The sequence below is a fragment of the Dermochelys coriacea genome, chromosome 11 (genome assembly GCF_009764565.3).
Source record: "Dermochelys coriacea isolate rDerCor1 chromosome 11, rDerCor1.pri.v4, whole genome shotgun sequence".
In the NCBI taxonomy this organism is placed as follows: Eukaryota; Metazoa; Chordata; order Testudines; family Dermochelyidae; genus Dermochelys; species Dermochelys coriacea.
This window is the reverse complement of record NC_050078.2, coordinates 79,148,075-79,168,620: the sequence shown is the minus strand read 5'-3', so window position 1 is coordinate 79,168,620 and position 20,546 is coordinate 79,148,075. Positions and strand designations below refer to the sequence as shown.

The 20,546-nt window shown below is 42.5% G+C and overlaps 1 protein-coding gene across 9 annotated transcripts in view; it reads right to left on the bottom strand.

Moving 5' to 3' along the window:
* The window catches only part of ADARB1 (adenosine deaminase RNA specific B1), a 277,982-nt gene that overhangs the window by 17,668 nt on the left and 239,768 nt on the right, over window positions 1–20,546 (bottom strand). For all 9 annotated transcript variants that reach the window (XM_038421053.2, XM_043505834.1, XM_038421051.2 and 6 more), the window contains one exon: window positions 10,278–10,459. In XM_038421053.2, the coding sequence (XP_038276981.1) occupies window positions 10,278–10,459 (182 nt within the window). The remainder of the gene's footprint in view (window positions 1–10,277; window positions 10,460–20,546) is intronic.

Here is a 20,546-nt window from a genome sequence, read left to right as displayed (position 1 = left end):
AAATTAATGGAAATAAAATCTCTGCCCCTGAACTAAAGGGCACGTCCCTCCTCCAGTTGTAGAAGGGAGTCTACTTCTTTTCTGAACAGTCTCTTGTGAGTAGAGTCTTTCGAAAAGGATGGAAAAGGGGGGGAGGTGGTGGAGTAGACTGGAACCAAACACAATTCCCCTTGCTTATGATCTCCAAGATCCACCAGTCCAAGGTAATCCCAACCCAAGCTTCTAAAAATGAGAGTTGCCAAAGAGGGAGTTGAATGGAAAAAAGTTTCTCAGGTGGCCCTATCAGGTGCTCAACATTGCTCTCAAACATGCTGCCTGTTGGAAGCCCCAAACTGTGGAGCAGCAGAAGAATAGGCAGTGGGTAATTTATGATGGAATCTGTCTCTTCCTTGGTGGCTCTGAGATTCTCTAAGGGTGACAGCAACTGCACGTATATTCCTCCTCCACTGTCCACCAAGGGTACCCAACTCTAGGCTTCCAAATCCTCAGCCATCACCTCTTTTGGGCAGAGACCCACGTCTCTCTCCCTTCTGTGTGGGGTTTTTCCAGCTGCACAGTTCCCTATGTGCGCTGTGTTATTCCCAAGAAGCCAGAGTGCCTAAACAAGCCAGCATCTTGCTTCGCTTTCTCTTTCCGATGTTTTATTAATAGTGATTGGCAGCAGTTATAAGTTACCACACAGCCCTTGCTAAGCAAACACACTTATTCTTAAGGTGAAAACATTACAGATAAAAGATATAAAAAACAATAAAAAGGACTGAGACCCATGTTTATAAACTTACCAGAGACCTTCCCCCAACTCTAACAAGGACACTCATAGGAGTCGCCCCTTCCAACCTCACAAAGGGGTTTTTCTGTGCAAACAAGTTCGTAACAGCCTTGGCTCAGAACAAGCACAATCATGAATAGTTCCATCTTTCTTTTATATAGCTTGGGCCTTTGATCTTTAGATTCTAGGAACAGGTAATCAGGAGACAATGGTCCCTTCCCCTCAGGGTGTAGCTTCAAAAGGCTGGGTTTTTGCATAACTAGAGGTGGGAAATTTGTATTAATCTCCTAGAGATTTCCCAGGAAATCCACTTCATGCATATTGTCCCAAAATACCATTCTTGTCAGCCAGATTGTTCAATATAATCCTTTGATCATCCATGCCCACAATAATACATTAAAATACAATGGTTGACAAAGATACTTAAACTTAATTCTATAAAGTGTTTCAAGGATATTACAGGAAATTGACATATCTGTCACAGTAATATTGGTAGGGCTCTACCAAATTCACGGTCCATTTTGGTCAATTTCATGGTCACAGGATTTTAAAAAATCATATATTTCATGACTTCAGCTATTTAAATCTGAAATTTCATGGTGTTGTAATTGTAGGGGTCCTGACCCAAAAAGGAGTGGCGGCTGCAGGCCGGGACTCCAGCTCTGAAGGCAGAGCCACTGCCAGCAGCAGTGCAGATGTAAGGATGGCATGGTGTGGTATTGTCACCCTTACTTCTGCACTGTTGCCTGCAGAACTGGGCCCTCAGTAAGCAGCCACCACTGTCCGGCCCCCCAGCTCTGAAGGCAGCAGTGCAGAAGTAAAGGTGGCATGGTATGGTATTGGAACATAAAAACATAAGAATGGCCATACTGGGTCAGACCAAAGGTCCATCTAGCTCAATATCCTGTCTGCCGACAGTGGCCAGTGCCAGGTGCCCCAGAGGGAGTGAACAGAACAGGGAATCATCTAGTGATCCATCCCCTGTCAAGTGATGCCATGCTTACTTTGGTGCTGCTGCTGGCAAGCCGCTGCCTTCAGAGCTGGGCTCCCGGCCAACAGCTGCCGTTCTCCAGCCGCCCCGCTCTGAAGTCAGTGCAGAAATAAGGGTGGCAATACCGCGACCCCCCCTAAAATAAACTACTCTGAAACCTAAAATAAACTTGTAACCCCTTCTGGGTCAGGACCCCCAATTTGAGAAACGCTGGTCTCCCCCCATGAAATCTGTACAGTATAGGGTAAAAAGCACACAAAAGACTGGATTTCACGAGGCGAGACCAGATTTCACAATTCGTGATGTGTTTTTCATGGTCATGAATTTGGTAGCGCCCTAAATATTGGACAGGAGAGCACTGTCTTAAAGGACAGCTGCTAGCATGACGATTTCCTCATTGGGGTTGGGACATAAAGACCCAAAGATCATAGAGTCGCATATGAGTCCTTCAAGGAGTGGAGGGTCTCATCCACTCAGTTGTAAAAAAGTTCACTATCTGAAGTGGGGAAATTCTTAATTTTTACTTGGACCTCCCTGGGAATCCCAGAGGACTGGAGCCATAACAGCCTCTTCATAGCTTTTGTAGTGGCCACAGCGCATGGTGCAATGTCATACATGTCCAGAGTAGCCTATAATGAAGTGCAGATAGTCAGCTACTTCTCAGCTGTGACAGACTTCATCTCCCCCTGAAATTCCTTTCAGAGCTTGTCTATAAACTGAGATAACATGTCCCAGTTTAAATAGCCATATCTTGAGAGGGCGTATAGTATTAGCCACCTTCATCTGACGAACACACAGGCTGAATCTCTTAGCAGAGACTTGATACCTCCTGTCAGCAATTTTCAGTAGGGCTGGGATGGATGAAAATGGATGCCAAATATTTTTGCAGATGCCAGTAGACCTTTGTTAATGGGCACGGCAAGTCTCCCTGGTGTAGAACATCCAAGTGTGTGAGTTGCTTCTGTTAGACTCCTTCCTGAGGTATATCCACGGCCTCTACCATGCACTTCATCATGTCATGGAATATCTTGAATTCCCATATTGAGTTAGCATGAGTGGATTTACTGCAAGCTTCCGGGAGAAAGGCTGCACACCCCAGGCCAGCCAGTAAGGTCGCAGTGGTCACAGATATGAGTATTGTGGTGGAGGGCACATGGGGGGGGTACAAGGAAGATTGATTCTTATGAACTACTACCTGCATGGATTGCTCCCTACTATCCCCATCTCACTCCCAATAAGCTACCCCGGGAGGGGAAGGTGGACAGGTAGGAGATGAGTCTCTACTATGCCCAGCAGAAGACGGGGAAAAGGAATATGTTTCCTCCAGGGGAATGGACAGTTTAGTCAGGTGTGCCCCGTCTTAGCATAGGAGAGGTCAGTACCATATCAGTGACTCAAAAGCTAGTGGTGTGGATACCATCACTCTCCATCTCTCAAGGAGAGGTGACTCTGGTGTAGGGCCCACCGACAGTCACTCACACCACTTATATCTCAGGGCTGAGATATCTGGTGTCGAGGTAATACGCACTGTCACCGTGCCTCCGTGGGTCACAAATGAGAATACCACATTCAGGAGAAGCTGCTGGGGAGAAAAAGGGCAGGCAACCAAACTGGTGGTTATTCTTCCATGAGATATACCAAACCAGCAACAAAAGTAAATTTCTGTCTCACCATACTGGCTAACAAGAAGTCAGAAATGCAGCCTCCTTAGGTATTCCAGTCCTGGATTCAACACCCAGACATTAGACTTAATGATATGCAGTTATTTAAAACAAATTTAATTAAAAATAAAGGGTTCTTCTGATCCCAGAGGACCAGCCACATGCCCAGGTCAATATATAACTCAGATCTTACCCAATAATCATGCTGTTGCCAATCCTTTAGTATCTAACATCTAAAGGTTTATTTATAAAAACAAAGAAAGGTGAGAGTTAAAATTGGTTAAAGAAATCAAATAATTACAACAATTGCAAAGTTCTTGGATCAGGCTTGTAGCAGTGATGAAATAAACTGTTCACTTGTTAAGTCTCTGGTTGCTTCCAAATCACTGGAAGGTCCTCAGTCCCTTGTTAGTACAAGTTCATCATAGTCCAGAGGTTTGAGCAGGAAAGAGACCAAATGGAGATGTTTCCAGGGCCTTTTATAGCTTCTGCTAAGTGAAGGGAAACCCATTGTTCTAGTTTGTGGAAAATTACAGGTAACCAGATGGAGTTTGGAGTACTCTAGTTAGAACATCCTCAGGAAAGTCCATTAAGTGTAGATAGGCATCTTCCATGGTCCATTGTGAGTTAAGTGTTCTTTGATGGGCCATTCAACTTGACTACTTCCTTCACAATGTGCTGGCTAAATACCTTGCAGGTGTTACCAGAAGCAAACAAACACACTTGAAATTCAGGTATAGAGCCAATACTCATAACTTCAGATATAAAAATGATACAAATAGGATAATCATATTCAGCAAATCATAACTTTTCATAGACACCTTACTTGACATACTTTGTATAAGATTTGTTGCGATTATATAACAGTGATAGCAACAATGATCTACATGCCCATATTTTAATCAGATAACGTCACAGGCACCACAGAAACAGTTTGTACTCAGGTGAAAGGAATGAGGGCTACTATCACAGAGGCACTCATTTCTGGGCTTCTGGGTAAAAAGGTACTCGGTGCTAGGGTTGGTGCTGAAGGATCAGTGCTGTGCAGAGATTTACACAGTACTGTATGTGCTGACTTGGAAATTGGTACTGGGGTACCAGAAGGGGCCTCTTCAGGCTTTGGGCACTTGTCAGGTGTCTGATGACCCTTTTATCTCAGTTTATCAGAAGCCTGGGATGGCTCACCTTTGGAGCAGTGCTTCCTTCTGTCCCTGGAAGACATCGATGCTGATGTAGTGGCAGATGAACAGGGCTTCTAAGTTGTTGTTGCCTGGTAGTGCGAGATGAAATCACAGCTCTCCAGGACAGTTACAGTGAGAGACTGAACCAATGGCTGAGTCCTGGTTGTAGAACCTCCCATAGATTCCAAGAGTTCTAGTCTGACCTCCTGTATAACACAGGCCATAGGACTTTCTGGAATTAGTTCCTGTTTAAACTAGAGCAGATCTGTTGGAAAAATATCCAATCTTGATTTTAAATTTGCCAGGGATGGAGAATCCTTCACAACTCTCAGTAATTTATTCCAATGGTAAATTACCTTCACTGTTACAAAATGATCACAACTTCCAGTTGGAATTTGTCTAGCCTCAACTTCCAGCCATTGAATCTTGTTATTCTATTGTCTGATGAAAAGCCCATTATCAATTTTTTGTTTTCAATGTAGGCATTTATAAATTGTGATCATGTTACCCCTTAAACTTCTGTAATGCAGTGGCACTCACTTCTCACAAGTGCCCCCTGGCCGAGTGCATGTGTCCGCACTCTCTCTCTAATTACGGTAAGTCTTCGTCAACTCAGCCTCTGGCTGAATCACATACAGTCTGTGCAAAATACAATTCAACCCCCTTCTGGGGTAAACAGTCCAACAGGGTACTCTTTCAGTACCCCTCAGTTGCAATGTCTCTGTAGCCCTCCTTGGGGTTGCCTCACAATCAGTCCAATAGTCCCTTGGGCCTGCTATGGGGCCGTGTCCCTGGAGCTTTCTCCCTGGAGACTCTTCAACTCTCTGGGCTTTTCTGGCCTCAGCTCTCCAGCCAGGCCACTAAACAATTCAGTTCCCCTTTCAGGGTTATAAGACAGTTTTCCTGGGCCACTTCCTCATGGCCCCTTCCCCTTCTTCACCCTTACCTTAGGGCTTACAACTACCAAGTCCCAGAGACCAGCGACGGGCTCCTTCTTTGCTCACCGGGTCCCTACCAGCAACTGCTCTGCCTGTAGTTCTGTGGCTCCTTCAGCCAGCCAGGAACACCATCTATGCTCCTCCAGCTCCAGGCAACAACTGCCCTCTGTTCTGCAGTGCAGCTCCTTTGATATGGGCTTGGTGGTCCCTGAAAGGATACTCCCTGCAGCCTCTCTGATTGGCTGCTTTTCCCGCAGACACTCTTGGCAGTCTGGAGGACTTCTCTACTGCTCCTTTCTGGGATGGGGTGTGGTAGGACAACGAGGCCTCCAGCAGGGGGCCTCAGGGCCTGATACAACCCATCACACCTTCTCTTTGTTAAACTGAACAGATTGAGCTCCTTGAGTATACCACTGTAAAGCACGTTTTCTAATCCTTTAATCATTCTCATGACTCTTCTCTGAACCCTCTTCAATTTATCAACATCCTTCTTCAACTGCGAACGCCAGAACTGGACATGGTATTCCATTAGCCAAATACAGAGGTAAAACAACCTCCTTACCAGGGTTTCCTCTAATTTTTCCCATGCATGTGCGGAAGGAATTTTGTTACGTGCACCAATATGGAAGTAATGTGTCACACATCATCTCCATATAGGTGCACATAACAAAATTCATGTGGTGGGGGGTGGGACCAAGGGGTTTGGAGTGTGGGAGAGAGCTCAGGGCTGGGTCAGAGGGTGGGAGTGTGCGGGGTGAGGGCTCCGGCTGGTGCGTTCTGGGGTAGGGCAGGTGATGAGGGGCTCAGGGTTGGGTCAGAAGGTTGGGGTGCAGGTGTGTGAGGGCTCCAGATGGGGGTGTGGATGAGGGGCTCAGGGTAGGGGCAGAGGGTTGAGGTGGGCGGGTGAGGGCTCTGACTGCGGGCTCTGGGGTGGGGCCAGGGATGAGGGGGGGTTTGGGGTGCATGCTGCCCTGGGGCTACAGTGGGGAGAGAGGACTCCAGCTCTCTCTCTCCGCAGCAGCACCTGGGCTGGGGGGAAGAGGAGCCTCTCTCTGCCACGGCAGGTCCAGGCTGGGCTGGGTTGGGGCTGCGAGATAGCTGCCTCTTCTCCGCCTGTGGCAGGTCCAGGCCAGGCTGGAGCCATGGGATAGGCATCTCTTCCCCATCTCACGGCAGGTCTGGCTGGGCTGGGTTTGGGCTGGGGGAGGGCTGCCTGTTCCTCAGCTGCGGCAGGTCCTGTGTTGGGGGAGAATCATCTCTCCCTACTGCAGCCCTGAGCGCCTGCACGGCGCTTAATAGACTGCTGCGTGACTGCGTAACTTAGAGGGAACTTACCTCTTACTCCTACTCGAGATTCCCACCTAGACATTCGGGGATTGTATTCGTCCTTTTGGCCACAGCTTCACACTGGGAGCTCATGTTCAGATGATTAGCTATCATGACACCTAAGCCTTTTTCAGACTCACTGCTTCCCAGAATAGAATCCCCATTTTAGTGCCTGAAGAGATTTGTATTAATCTTTTTAGGAGGAACAGCTTCGGGCAGGTTTTCCTTGCTCTCTGAGTGTGGTTGGAAAAAGAGCAATAGACAACACATTGCTCTGGGATGTGTTCTTCTCTCAGGCACAGCAGACACCAGGAGTGCCCATTATTAATACTAATAGAAGAATCACATGAGGACCAGGTTTCAAATGCTGATGATTTGACTTTTGCCATAATGCTAGTACCACTGCGCAGAGTGGGAAGTCCTAGGTCAAAAACCTTATTTACTAAAGATGAATATAGTTGTATATATACTATGTAAATATTATATACAAAGCTAAGGAAAAATAACACAATGCTCAGAAAAAGTGAACACTGCAGTATTCCATCTTGCAGTCATGTGTGGTAAGAAGGAACTGAGGGATGGTTAGGACTGCACTTCCACTTATGATCTCAGTTGGGGGCTGGGGCGAGGGCACCTAGGTTGCAGATGTGGCCCCCATGGAGGCTGCTGGCAAAAGATCACAGAACACATGCACATCAAGAATGGAATCATGTGAACAGTCACTCAAAGAAGTTTCTGTTGCCAGTGGTTGTGCTCCCTAGTGAAGAAGTGCCTCACCTTCACGTTTTGTCTGGATGCAAACACGTCCACCTGGGGTAGCTCAATGTCCTGGATATCAACTGGGTTCAGGGGCCATTCCAATTTGTCTATTTGCTGATAGCTTAGTCAGTCCACTGTCATGTTCAGTGTATCTTTTATGTTGATTGCCTTCATGGAGGCTAAGTGAGCTTTTGCCCACAAGAGAATCTGTGTTGATTTACTATTTAAATCTGAGCTTCTTGTGCCTGCTTGTTGATTTATAAATACAATGGTCATGTTGTCTGAACCACAATGTGCTCCTTTCTCAGCTGATACTGGAAGACCAGAAGAGCCAACCTGACTGCTCTCAGTTTTTGGATGCTGACTCTCTGTGACTGCCCATGTTCCCCTGTGCTACAGTTCTGCAGGCGTCTCCTACATCCTGAAAGGCTGGGATCTGCAGTCAGGATTTTAGGGGTCCTAGTGGTGGACACAGTATCCACTGCATGGGCCTCTTGTTCCTACCAACTGAAGAAAAGGCACTCGAGACAGTACATTCAGGTTTAACCTTTCTGCTCACTAAATTTTCACAGCAGGCTCCTATGGATAAAGAAAGATCTTTATTTTTGACAACAATGCTGATTTCTAATGGTACAGCAGACAATGCAACTCAGTTTGATTCCAGCGTTCTCCAGCTATCCCTGCTAGCATTAAGTGAGAGTTAATACAAACTGTGTTTACCAGAAAGGTAGGTCAGAGAGTGAGTGAGGAGAGAAAACTCTATCACTAAAGAGATCATTCTGCCTCTGAAACAAACCACTATATTCTAGCTATCCAAAATACAACTGCAACCTTCATCCAACTGAGCAGGGGGGAGGCAGGATTGGGGTGCCTAGGTTTGCACAGCCCTATTCATCTGCACCTCCGGAGAGGAGGTTATTGGGAAAGGTGTGGACTAGCCAGTGGATCTGTGACTAAATCGATACACCATCTGAATCCAACTGTGCTGGGCTCTGAACACTGCTGCTGCCCCAAACAAAAGAAAATCCATGAATCTATTTAACTCATTTTCTTTTTGTGGTTTCACATCCAGTCTGAAAGGTATTTCTCTGAAAATGCTGTTCAAACAGCCTAGAAGATTTCAGACTTCTATCTATGAATAATAATGATAAAGTTGTGATAGGAGTCTTAAAACAGATAGAACTATTTTATGTCAGATACATGAAGATTGCCCTTAATATCTTACAGCTGGAATATACAGAGCTGAAAATGCACTAAATATTCTACAGAGAATATGACAACAAGCATTCCATCTCAAAAAAACTACAATCTAAATATGGAATCTGGCAGCAACTACAATTGTCAGTTATTATGGTCAAAACAATTGACTGTTTAGGATTTAGTGTGCTGTAACCACTAGTTATTAGTACATACTAATGTTTTTGGCAAGTCCATCATTTGACATTCTACTGTATCCTAAGCTATGTGACCCTTATTAACAAACTTTCATTGTAGCTAAATGGATAGTGGTTAATTTGATGTACCTGTTCCCATCCCTTATGGCTGTATGCAAAATTCAAGTAATTTGTTAAACATGCTTTAAAAATTATGCTTTTTCTGAAAAATAAACGAACACAGGCTAGAAACCAAGTGCTATAAAACAAAGCAGTATGAATAGCACTGGGGAAACACCCATTTGTGAGGGAAACATTTCACTTTTAAACTTGTCATGGCATTATTGTAATGAATAGAGACCTTAATTTTTAAAAGGCTTAAAAAATACCTTAACAGTTTCCTTTTAAATAGAGATGAATGTAGAATTGAAATCCTGCCATTCCGCTTAATCCTACTCAACAAAATTCTAAACAAAAAACAATATTCATGGACTTAAACAATATCTGGAACAAACAACTGCAACATTAGCTAATTACGGTAGCTGGAGATTATGAAACAGATCTGAGGAACAGAAATATGACAATCTATATAAAGGTAATCCTAAGGATGTGGTGTTGGGCTCCAAATGCAGTGTCTGTGCACCAAGCTATGAGGTGGAAGTGATATTATTATGGTAATTGGGCCATGCAGGCAAGTGGAGTGCCATGCTAACTGAAACATATACTGCAGCTAGCAGAGCTTGATGACAGGAAGAAAATGCAACCAATGGCAGCTGGGAAGTTTTCTCTGTCCATTTTGAGTTGATTATTGATCTAGGAATTGAGAAACAAATGTTTGTGTATCTTGGCACACTGCTAGCATGATAGAGATGGCTCAACAAATAACTCCAATGGCAAGAGCAGAAACACTGAAACCTCACACTATTCTGTGGGTGGGAAAGGAAGAGAGATTTCACCAAACCCAGGCTTTCATCTTTTCTAATGTATTGCTGGGGGACCTGCATTCTCAAAATAGCAGATAAATACAGCCACAGTAAATGGCTCATATAGAAGAGTTCACAGAAACTCCTGTTAGGGTCTTGTAACACACAAAGGGGGTCCTGTAATAGGAATTCTAGCTGTTTATAGCTTAATTTCAGGTTTGGGTCATAACTTCCTTGCTGTAATCACAAAGCAACTTGCTCACAGCACATAATTTGCAAAGGTTTGAGAATTGCAAAATTATGTTACTGTTGGAACAGATTCAGTTACCGTACAGCCTTCTCCATTAGATACTTGCCACTAAGTAAAGGTCTGTTGAGCGTATACAGAGGTGGTAGATCTTCTATCTCTGCTATCCGCTGGTATACTGCTCTGGATAGATGGTCCCCATGATATAAACTCCCCAAGATGATGCTAGAGAAGTAAATTGGCTCCACAAAGAGGCTAAGTAAGGATCCTTGAATACCCAACACGTTCCACCTAAGGGGAAGGAAAAAAAACACTTTCTTTTTAACAGAACAAGTAATCTCTACTAGAAACAAAAGGAGACAATCTCAATGGACTAGACTTTCAGTCTCCCCTCTTGCCCAGAGCCTGACTTTGTTGTAGCTGTGTACCCAGCCAGAGTTCCACACATGCCTGTGGAGCACATACTGGAATCCTGAACATCAGCAGGTGCTGCAATTCTGCGATATGGCAGCCAAGGGCCAATTTCAGAGGCAGAGTCCATGACTCTGGTTCCCCACTGCCATAGCTGGTGGGGCCTCTCCAAACATCCTAGTGTAGGGAGAGGGACGAGATCTATCCAGCTGAGTGAACGTCAGTCACACAGGACAGGATGAGAGCTCTTAGCTTGAAGTGAGCACTCATGTCTTCAAAACAGATCCGTCAGTGGGGAAGTCCCCTTTCCTAGGGTTGGGATGCAGGAGAGACAGGACACTTCCCAAAGATTCTCTTCCTCCCCATAAGAGACAATTCTGTCCCCTTCACCCACAAGTTGCCTTTTCTCTATTGCTGCTTTGAATGGATAACTGCAACTCCACAACTGCTGTGGTGTCTATGGGCTCTGCAAAAGGATTCTCTAATTTAGGAGCTCATACGCACACAGTCTTTGCCCCTTTCAGCAGCTTCACAGATTTTGACTGTGGAAGCCTTGTCTGCATTGGTCTGACCATCCTCAGGGTAGGTCAGGTTGGTATGGAACCAATATGTGCAGGAGTAAACTACCTTTTACACCCTTGTTCAAATACATCAGGGTTTAGATGACTGCCAAGCATTTAAAAGACTTTAAAATCCTCAATCCCCATTCTGGGGTATCTGGATCAGTCTCTGTCTTGCAGTGCACCTGCAAAATACTTCTGCCAACTTTAACCCTAATGGCCCCCGGGTGGATGAAGAAGCAGGGGAGGTACAATTTGGTGCCCTTGCATAAGAACTAGCTACAATTGCAGTTCTTGGGCTCATCTAAGCATGGGGCTTGTGGCGTTAGCCACCCTTCGTAAGGAGCCAGGAACAGTTGGGGCAGCAGAGGGAAGCACACACTTGAGGCACAGTACTTCTTTGAGCTCCAGCTGGGATGGCACAGCTCCACCACATTCTCAGCCCAGGCCAGAGATTACAGGACACAACTGAGCACATTACTAAAAAGCGTCAATGAAATCCTAAACTTATAACCCTGCGTAAGAACCTTGTAACAGTATTAAAAAACGCTCAAGGCAACAATCTACTTGCATGCCATTACTATAGTGAGGATGAACATGAAAACACCATATACCAGTTTACTCACCTGTCATTAAAAATGTTTGTCCCAAGTTACTGGGAGAGCAAGTAGCATTTTGCAGTAATGCAAAATGTGTAAGGGAAAGATTAAGGCATATTTTATATTATTTTTACATTATATTTGCCAGCCAAATATTGGAAAATAAAAATAAAGGAGAAAATTATTTCAAATCTATTTCATTAGTTTTAAAGCTAAACAAGGTTTACAACAGAATAACACTTTACATACACATTATATATAAAAGACTACATTAATGATCATCTTTATATGTGAGAAGTCAGTCACAATTTTAGAATCAGATCCACTGAGAACATTTCCAGACTTTACCAGAATTAGAATTTTGCTGGCACAAGCAGATATTTAGATGACCAAATACCTCACAATGGTTCTCCTTACCAATATTCCAATTGCCAAGGTGTTGCCTCAATATTTGCAGTATTCCTTATACCAAGTATGAGGAAGCATATGGACTACTGCAAATACAGAGGTAGCACTATTTAATAAAAAACTGGAATGAATTCAAGGGCAAACGATGTAAATTTCAGTCTTATAATGGCACCTGTAATCTATGTGCACTCAAATTAAGAACAGCTTCCACAAGCCCAGCCTATTACATTTAAATTTCAAAAATACTACCCAGGAAGACCAGAATGCATAGTGTGATCCTAACCCAAACCTTCCTGTGCACACCTCTGTGACCCTAACCAAAACCTTCCCCATGCCGCCTTTCTCCCTGCCTTTGTTAAGTATCTATAGTTTTTCAACTACAGAATTCGGGGACCCTACTCAGTGCAGAAGATGAAAACTAACATCTGTGCTGGTTTAAAAATTATATTGATTAAAGCAAAACTAAATCTCTTAAATATGTTTGTGCCTAGAAAACTAGATTCAAATTTGATTTTGATCACAACTAAAAATGATCATACTAGCCCCATCAGAATCACTTGTGGATACTTTTCAATACCACAAAATAATTGAGCAATTTTCTATGATTCAGGCATGCCTGGCTGTTTTTCTATTTGAGAAAAACATGGGACTTGAATGGAAATACTGTAGGTCATAACCAAGACACAATGACAGGGCTACGTAGGGAACGTTTTTACAGCCGATTTCCACGTTATACTTGCTTTTGAAGTTAATACTATTTGTTTTCACTCTCATTAGCACAAACATGACCTCGCGTATTAACATTTTCTCATTTTCTAAGTATACTATAGTATTATTTTTTAAAAGGGTCACGAACATCTTCTCAATGTTGTTTCATGGACATATACATTTAGGGCCCAGTAGGGTGTTGTGCAACCTCCAAAATTTTTTTGAAGTTAACAGGCCAAAATTCTCCCCTCATCTACATCCATCTACCAACATCTTCACTGCAAACAATGAGGTTACAAAGGTGGGAGAGCAAAATTTAGCCACAGAGTTTAGTAACCTCACAGGATGCATCATGTCCCTGCAGTATTATGGGGTCTATGAAAAGTGTTCTCTTCAAATCAATGTATAAAATATTAAGAGAAAGTGGCTGCCTCCAAACCAAATATAGGTGGCCTTGCACCTGATTTACAAACCAAACACAAACCTACCCCTCTCCCACCTGGCTTAAGAATACGTTTATAATAATAGGTTTATAATAATTGATTAGTGTTTCAATATTACATATTGCAATACGGAAGACACAAGATCTGGCCCAAGGGCACAGTGCTATATCTAGGGGTACTAGATGGCTCATGAAACTCTCTGGACTGGGTTTTCCAGCTGGACTAGCGGTGGTGCGGCCACAGGGTTCATATTTGTCCTGCTTCTGAGATCCCTCCATACCCTCTGGAAATCAGTCTCATGTTCAAGGTGTGCAAAAGAGAGTGCTGGCTCTTTCCTGCTATAGAGTGCCCATCTCACTGCCTTTGAAAAAACCCTTCTATGTGTCAGTCATTTTCTCAGCCCAAAGGCCAACAATTTCCAGTACAAATCTCTACTTCATTTAATATATAATTAAACTCCTACCAGCTGACTGTTGCTGTCAATGCAGTTGTTTCAAGGATTCAATCAGACAAGCAGTTAATATATATACAGAAATATACAACTGCTGTTGTATCACTGATGTTACAAATTAATTGTTTAAAAATTCTAATATTTACTCAGTTTGAAGGATTTTCTCTCTATGGCATGAATTTTGCAGAATTACCATATACATTCCTTTACCCTTTATTCAGAATGCACCTTTTATCTGTGCTACTAACATTGCCTCAGCATTACACACACGTTTGTACTTCTTGATTTTTTCTATTTTCAGTTTTTTCACATTTAATATGAGAGAAGGGAAACCACAGGTTCACATCAGAATCTTTCAAATAAGGAGAATCGTGGTTTCCCTGCTATGCTGTCAAATTTCCGCCTCAAACTAATATATGCTCATAGCCAAGTGGGCTGCAAGCGCTTGACATTTCTGAATGTATTTATTTAAACCGATTTCATCTCTGAACAGATGAGAGAGATAAATATATGTCTAATTCTGCATCAATACATGAGCACAGACTCTGCCAATGTACTTCTTGCTGTAATAAGAGGATGGGAATTTATGCTGCAATTTTTAAAAACTGATTATATAGTACACTTGTTATTTATATTACTCTGGAGCAACAACAGGAATGAGGGCGCGTAACTGTAGCTGATGACAAAGTATAATGTTCACAACTCTCTTCCTAACATCCTGTTATTTCTACAGTAATAGAAGTACACAAGGAACTGCTTTACGCAATTAAAATGCATATCCTTTAGAATGCGCAGTATCAGAGTTTATCTCAGGCATTCATTGTTTACAGGACCTCAGTCTAATGCCAAAACAGCACTGGTTGAACAATAAAATTATATTTACCATGGAATGAAAAACTTGACAAAAAGTGGTATTTTCCACTTTTATGCCCAAAGTTATTCTTATTCATATCATTTGTGAGATCAACAAAGGTGATCTATAAATGTGATAAATCTTTTGAAGCACTTGGAGGAGAGGAAGGTGATCAGCAACAGTCAACATGGATTCACCAAGGGCAAGTCATGCCTGACCAACCTGATTGCCTTCTATGATGAGATAACTGGTTCTGTGGATATGGGGAAAGCAATGGATGTGTTATATCTTGACTTTAGCAAAGCTTTTGATACCGTCTCCCACAGTATTCTTGCCAGCAAGTTAAAGAAGTATGGATTGGATGAATGGACTATAAGGTAGATAGAAAGCTGGCTAGATCGTCGGGCTCAACAGGCAGTGATCAATGGTTCGATGTCTAGACGGTATTAAGCGGTGTCCCAGGTCCTGGGGCTGGTTATGTTCAACATCTTCATTAATGATCTGGATGATGGGATGGATTGCACCCTCAGCAAGTTCACAGACGACACTAAGCTGGGGGGAGAGATAGATACGCTGAAGGGTAGGTATAGGGTCCAGAGTGACCTAGACAAATTGGAGGATTGGGCCAAAAGAAATCTGATGAGGTTCAACGAGGACAAGTGCAGAGTCCTGCACTTAGGATGGAAGAATCCCAGGCACTGCTACAGGCTGGGGACCAACTGGCTAAGTGGCAGTTCCGCAGAAAAGGACCTGGGGATTACAGTGGATGAGAAGCTGGATATGAGTCAACAGTGTGCCATGGTTGCCAAGAAGGCTAATGGCATATTGGGTTGCATTAGTAGGAGCGCTGCCAGCAGATCGAGGGAAGTGATTATTCCGCTCTATTCGGCACTGGTGAGGCCACATCTGGAGTACTGTGTCCAGTTTTGGTCCCCCCACTACAGAAAGGATGTAGACAAATTGGAGAGAGTCCAGTGGAGGGCAACACAAATGATCAGGGGGCTGGGGCACATGACTTATGAGGAGAGGCTGAGGGAACTCGGCTTGTTTGGTCTGCAGAAGAGTGAGGGGGGATTTGATCATATCGTACAACTACCTGAAGGGGGATTCCAGAGAGGATGGAGCTTGGCTGTTCTCCGTGGTGGCAGATGACAGAGCAAGGAGCAATGGTCTCAAGTTGCAGTGGGGGAGGTCTAGGTTGGATATTAGGAAACACTATTTCAGTAGGAGGGTGGTGAAGCACTGGAATGGATTACCTAGGGAGGTGGTGGAATCTCCATCCTTAGAGGCCTGGCTTGACAAAGCCCTGGCTGGGATGATTTAGTTGGTGTTTGGACTGGATGACCTCCTGAGGTCTCTTCCAATCCTAATCTTCTATGATTCTATCATAAGGGAAAGAGCCTAAAAATTATTTACTAGTAATTCTGTTTGTGATAGATACCTCTAAGCCTTATGGTGCCACCAACTGGGAAGCAAGGAGGTAAAGTGTTGTGAGCCCCCTACTCCTGATTATATAGGCCTCAGCCAGTCCCCATCACTCCTGTTAAAGAGACCTGCAGACTAAGAACAGGTACTGAGACAAATAATTCACAAACAAGCAATGGCACCAACCTCTGACAGGGTAGGAGGGTGGGATGCAGAATGGGAGAGAAGAAGATGACAAACAGAATTAATAGGAAGTAATATCCCCTTGCCATAAGTATCTATTTTCTTCTATCCTATGGCAGTGGATTAAAACCTAGACTGCAGACATCACATGCAGTAACTTCAAAAGGCAGGCCTTCCTTACTGTGAGACTACAAGACCCTGTGGCTGCTGGAGGTATCCTGAGAGCAGAGAGTATGCAAAGACATTCTTGCAGCCATCCAGATATAGGGGGATCAAGGAGAAAAATTCCCAGAAATATAACGTGTGAAAAGAGGGGTACCCCGATAATTAGCCTGGCAGGTGACAGAAGTCATCACAGGTAGACTGTCACAGTGGAACAGGATATAATAATTCAAGTACCAGGGGCTCCGACGGCAGAAGAGCAACATGAAAGGTGTAGCTTGAGAAGACTGATACTCAACCTGCATTGCTCCATGGACCAGTGACTCTGGGCTGGCTATCTGTTCACTGCATCAGCCCATTCCAAGAGTCTCATATTGGTGGGGAATACAGAAATGAGGGATGAAGAGAAGGCAGAAAGAAAGGGTGGATGGAGAATCCCACCAGTCCAGAGAGACAAACTGTTAGTGTAAAAACAAGGGTTCCTCCAGGGAATAGAAGGAGTGCCATGTGGGCAACAGGGAAGTTACAAGAGAAATAGGTCCTGAACTTACTCCACCTCTCAGTGCTTAACTCTCGCCATCATCAAAAGAAAGACACAAATACTTCCCTAAAAGAAAAGGAGTACTTGTGGCACCTTAGATACTAACAAATATATTAGAGCATAAGCTTTCGTGAGCTACAGCTCACTTCATCGGATGCTTTTGGTGGAAAAAACAGAGGGGAGATTGATATACACACACAGTGTGTGTACACAATCTCCCCTCTGTTTTTTCCACCAAATGCATCCGATGAAGTGAGCTATAGCTCACGAAAGCTTATGCTCTAATATATTTGTTAGTCTCTAAGGTGCCACAAGTCCTCCTTTTCTTTTTGCGAATACAGACTAACACGGCTGCTACTCTGAAATACTTCCGTTTCAGTCAGATCGTGAGGCCTGTCTCATCAGTATCTGTAAAGTCCTATTAGAACCTATAAGTTGATATTTGCAGACAAAAAACCTACATGAATATGCAGTTAAGGTGCAATGTATATATCTGTATTGTAAGGGTAAAAAACACTACCGGAATGTTTTAGTTATCCCAAAAGAAGTATCACAAACCCAGGAAATTCAGTGTTAAGGTTTCACTTAAAAGAAATGTAAACGTGTTACTGTATGGAAATGCACAGCGAAGGCACCCAAGCAACCTTAACACTGCAGTACAGTGCACCATGCAATAACCACATGATTACGATCAATCCATTGTAGTGACTGAGATCCCAGACTACATTAACCTGATTTTTAAAGACTCAGTTTTTTCATATCTTTTCCTATCATGGTGTCACTACAGGGTAGCATTAAAGTTGAGTGTCTTGGGTCGGAGCTCTGCTCTTTCACCCTCTCCTTCCAGCCTGAAGGAGAGTTCTCAAGATTTCTTGCCTCCTTTTCTTCTTTAGTGACCCTGCAACAGGGAAATAGAGTGAAAGAGGCAGTGGAAAGGAAAGAATAGGAGACTCAGGAGGAAAGGCAAACAACATTGGTTAGAGGATGTTCTGGCTGAGGCTAAGTGATCAAGGGCAGAGCTTCACAACTCTTTGATTCACAGTAGTGGGCATCATCATGCTGTTTGTCTCTTAATCTACTGATGTAGGATGACAGAGGATTGATATAGAACAATATGATCTTGTGAGAAGCATTCAAATACAAAAGAGTCTTTGGATGTTCAGATCTCCTTGGGAGGATATCTGTATGGAGCAAAGAGTTATCGAGTTTGGGAATGGAATATCTGCAGCTTGAGAGACTTGGGCAGGTGTAAGTGAGGTGAGCTAATTTTGATGAGTGGTGAGCCTAGCTCCCCACCATCCTAGAAGATGGTCAATGATCTGCATTGAGTTTGCAGCACTGACCACTCCAGATTCTTCATTGTGAAGACCGGAGAGAAGACAAGAATGGAGAGGATAAAAGCATGAATGAATAGTGGCACTTCCTAGAGGACTGCAGCATTCTTAACAGGCTCATAGCTGAGCCAGCCCAGCAGCAAGCTGCTACTGAGGGACCAGAGACAGAGGACAGGGCTGTGACACTGTAGCTTAGCTTAGAATATATAGAGGAAGCTGTTCAGGAGCCAGAAAGTTTAATCAGTGAGTTGCCTGTATGACCTTTTATGGGCAGAGTTATCTCAATAGTCTTTGCCAGACTAGAGGATTTATTATGCAAGTAAACTTTATCTTTACCAAAATACAAAACGTTTGAACACAATGTTATTTTTGTATCATTACTGGACAGTTTTTATGCATTAAATTATTTCAATAATGCAAATGGTGTCATATCTTTTGTAAAATCCCAATAAAAACCCAATGGCATCTGAAATTGGTTAGTAATGGTATGGTACTGAATACTGGAAATTGCATAGTAATAAACCCATTAAAAGTGAAATTGGCAGAACATGACTATACATGTAAACACTGGGCCTCCTTACTCCTCATACAGCATCCCCTCTATGTGTCTCATCTGCTTTCTTTAGTGACACTCAAATTTTTACTCTGGTTACCCCCATGAATTACAACTAGCTATGACAGGTTTCAGAGTAGCAGCCATGTTAGTCTGTATTCGCAAAAAGAAAAGGAGGACTTGTGGCACCTTAGAGACTAACAAATTTATTTATTTATTCATCGGATGCATCCGATGAAGTGAGCTGTAGCTCACGAAAGCTTATGCTCAAATAAATTTGTTAGTCTCTAAGGTGCCATAAGTACTCCTTTTCTTTTTGCAAACTAGCTATGAGAGACTGACCTGGATTCTGTTTTGCGTCACACAGAATCAACAAAATAGTCAAATGAATTCTGGCTGAATAATCTGTTTTTTTTTAACTCATGATGAATACAATACAGTTTTCATGTCTCAGATGCAGTTTACAGAGTTGGCAGTTAGGTATGTCACCTTGAATTGTAAGCTAGGAAATTTGCTTGGCCAGTCATTGTAAAGAATAAATAAGGAATGCACATGTCATTCTTATAGAATGCTCACGAAAGCTTATGGTCAAATAAATTTGTTAGTCTCTAAGGTGCCACAAGTACTCCCTTTCTTTTTGCGAATTTTTAGTGTGTAACTGTATTTTAATCAGTGGATATTCTGGAACCAGTATGGAATGAAGGTTTGTAAGTAGAGTAACATTTTCAAAATGGAGCTTTTGCGATCTCCCAATAGGTCCTGACTTATTCATAGAAGTTTAACATATAAAAGCATACTTTTCTCACACACTATAGGAACCCTGATAGTTCTCCCACAAGAACAGAGAATGGAGAATCAAGCAAGTAGACCTCTCTCTCTGGTTTTAATTCTCATACAATGCTTATACAGCACAGTGAATAGGTTCAACCCACTTTGTATTTTACAAATGTATTTAACAATATTTTAATCAATTAATCCTGGTTTGATAAAATGCATAAACTATTTTTTATTAAAAAAAATAAAAGGACATACATACACAATATCCTCAACTAAGAAAAGTTGCCATTTCTTTTGTGTGATTTGTGGGACCCTATGGGGTACTATGAAAATGTAGAGCTGATTTGAAAAGCTAGCTTGTCATTTTCCTGAAATTTCCCTGAGGTTGCTACACTTTTCAGAGGATACAACTGTTTAATTTGGGGGGCAATGGGTTGGTTGAGCTTGTTTGTTTACCTTCTAACAAAGTCTTTAACTAATGAAAGAGCACAATAATGAAAAAAATAAAAATAAATCAGTGTCACATTTTCACAAATGAAAACACTACTTTTATTAAAAAGTTTTCCAGTCATTAATTTTTTTTAAAAAGGTCACATTTAACTGTATCAACCAAGTAATAGGTTCTTAACTAACGATGTTTTGCCATTTAAAGTGATATTGTACATTTACATATGAAGTATATAGACATATATCTACAACACATTGGAATAGTCTATATTTTGATAAAAGTTGTATAGAAGTATGATTTACACAACATACTAATTAATTTTATATTTTGCCAATACCATATTATGTCTGATGAAAACTACATGTTTTAATAATAATATTATTCAAGATATTAACAATACAAAATGGTGCAGATATAACAAAGTAGCAAATTTAGTAAATTAGACTATATGGCACTCTATCACCTTGAAGAGAGAAAATATGCTTGTGGGATAAGTTTTGGTTGGAATAAATGATTCCTATT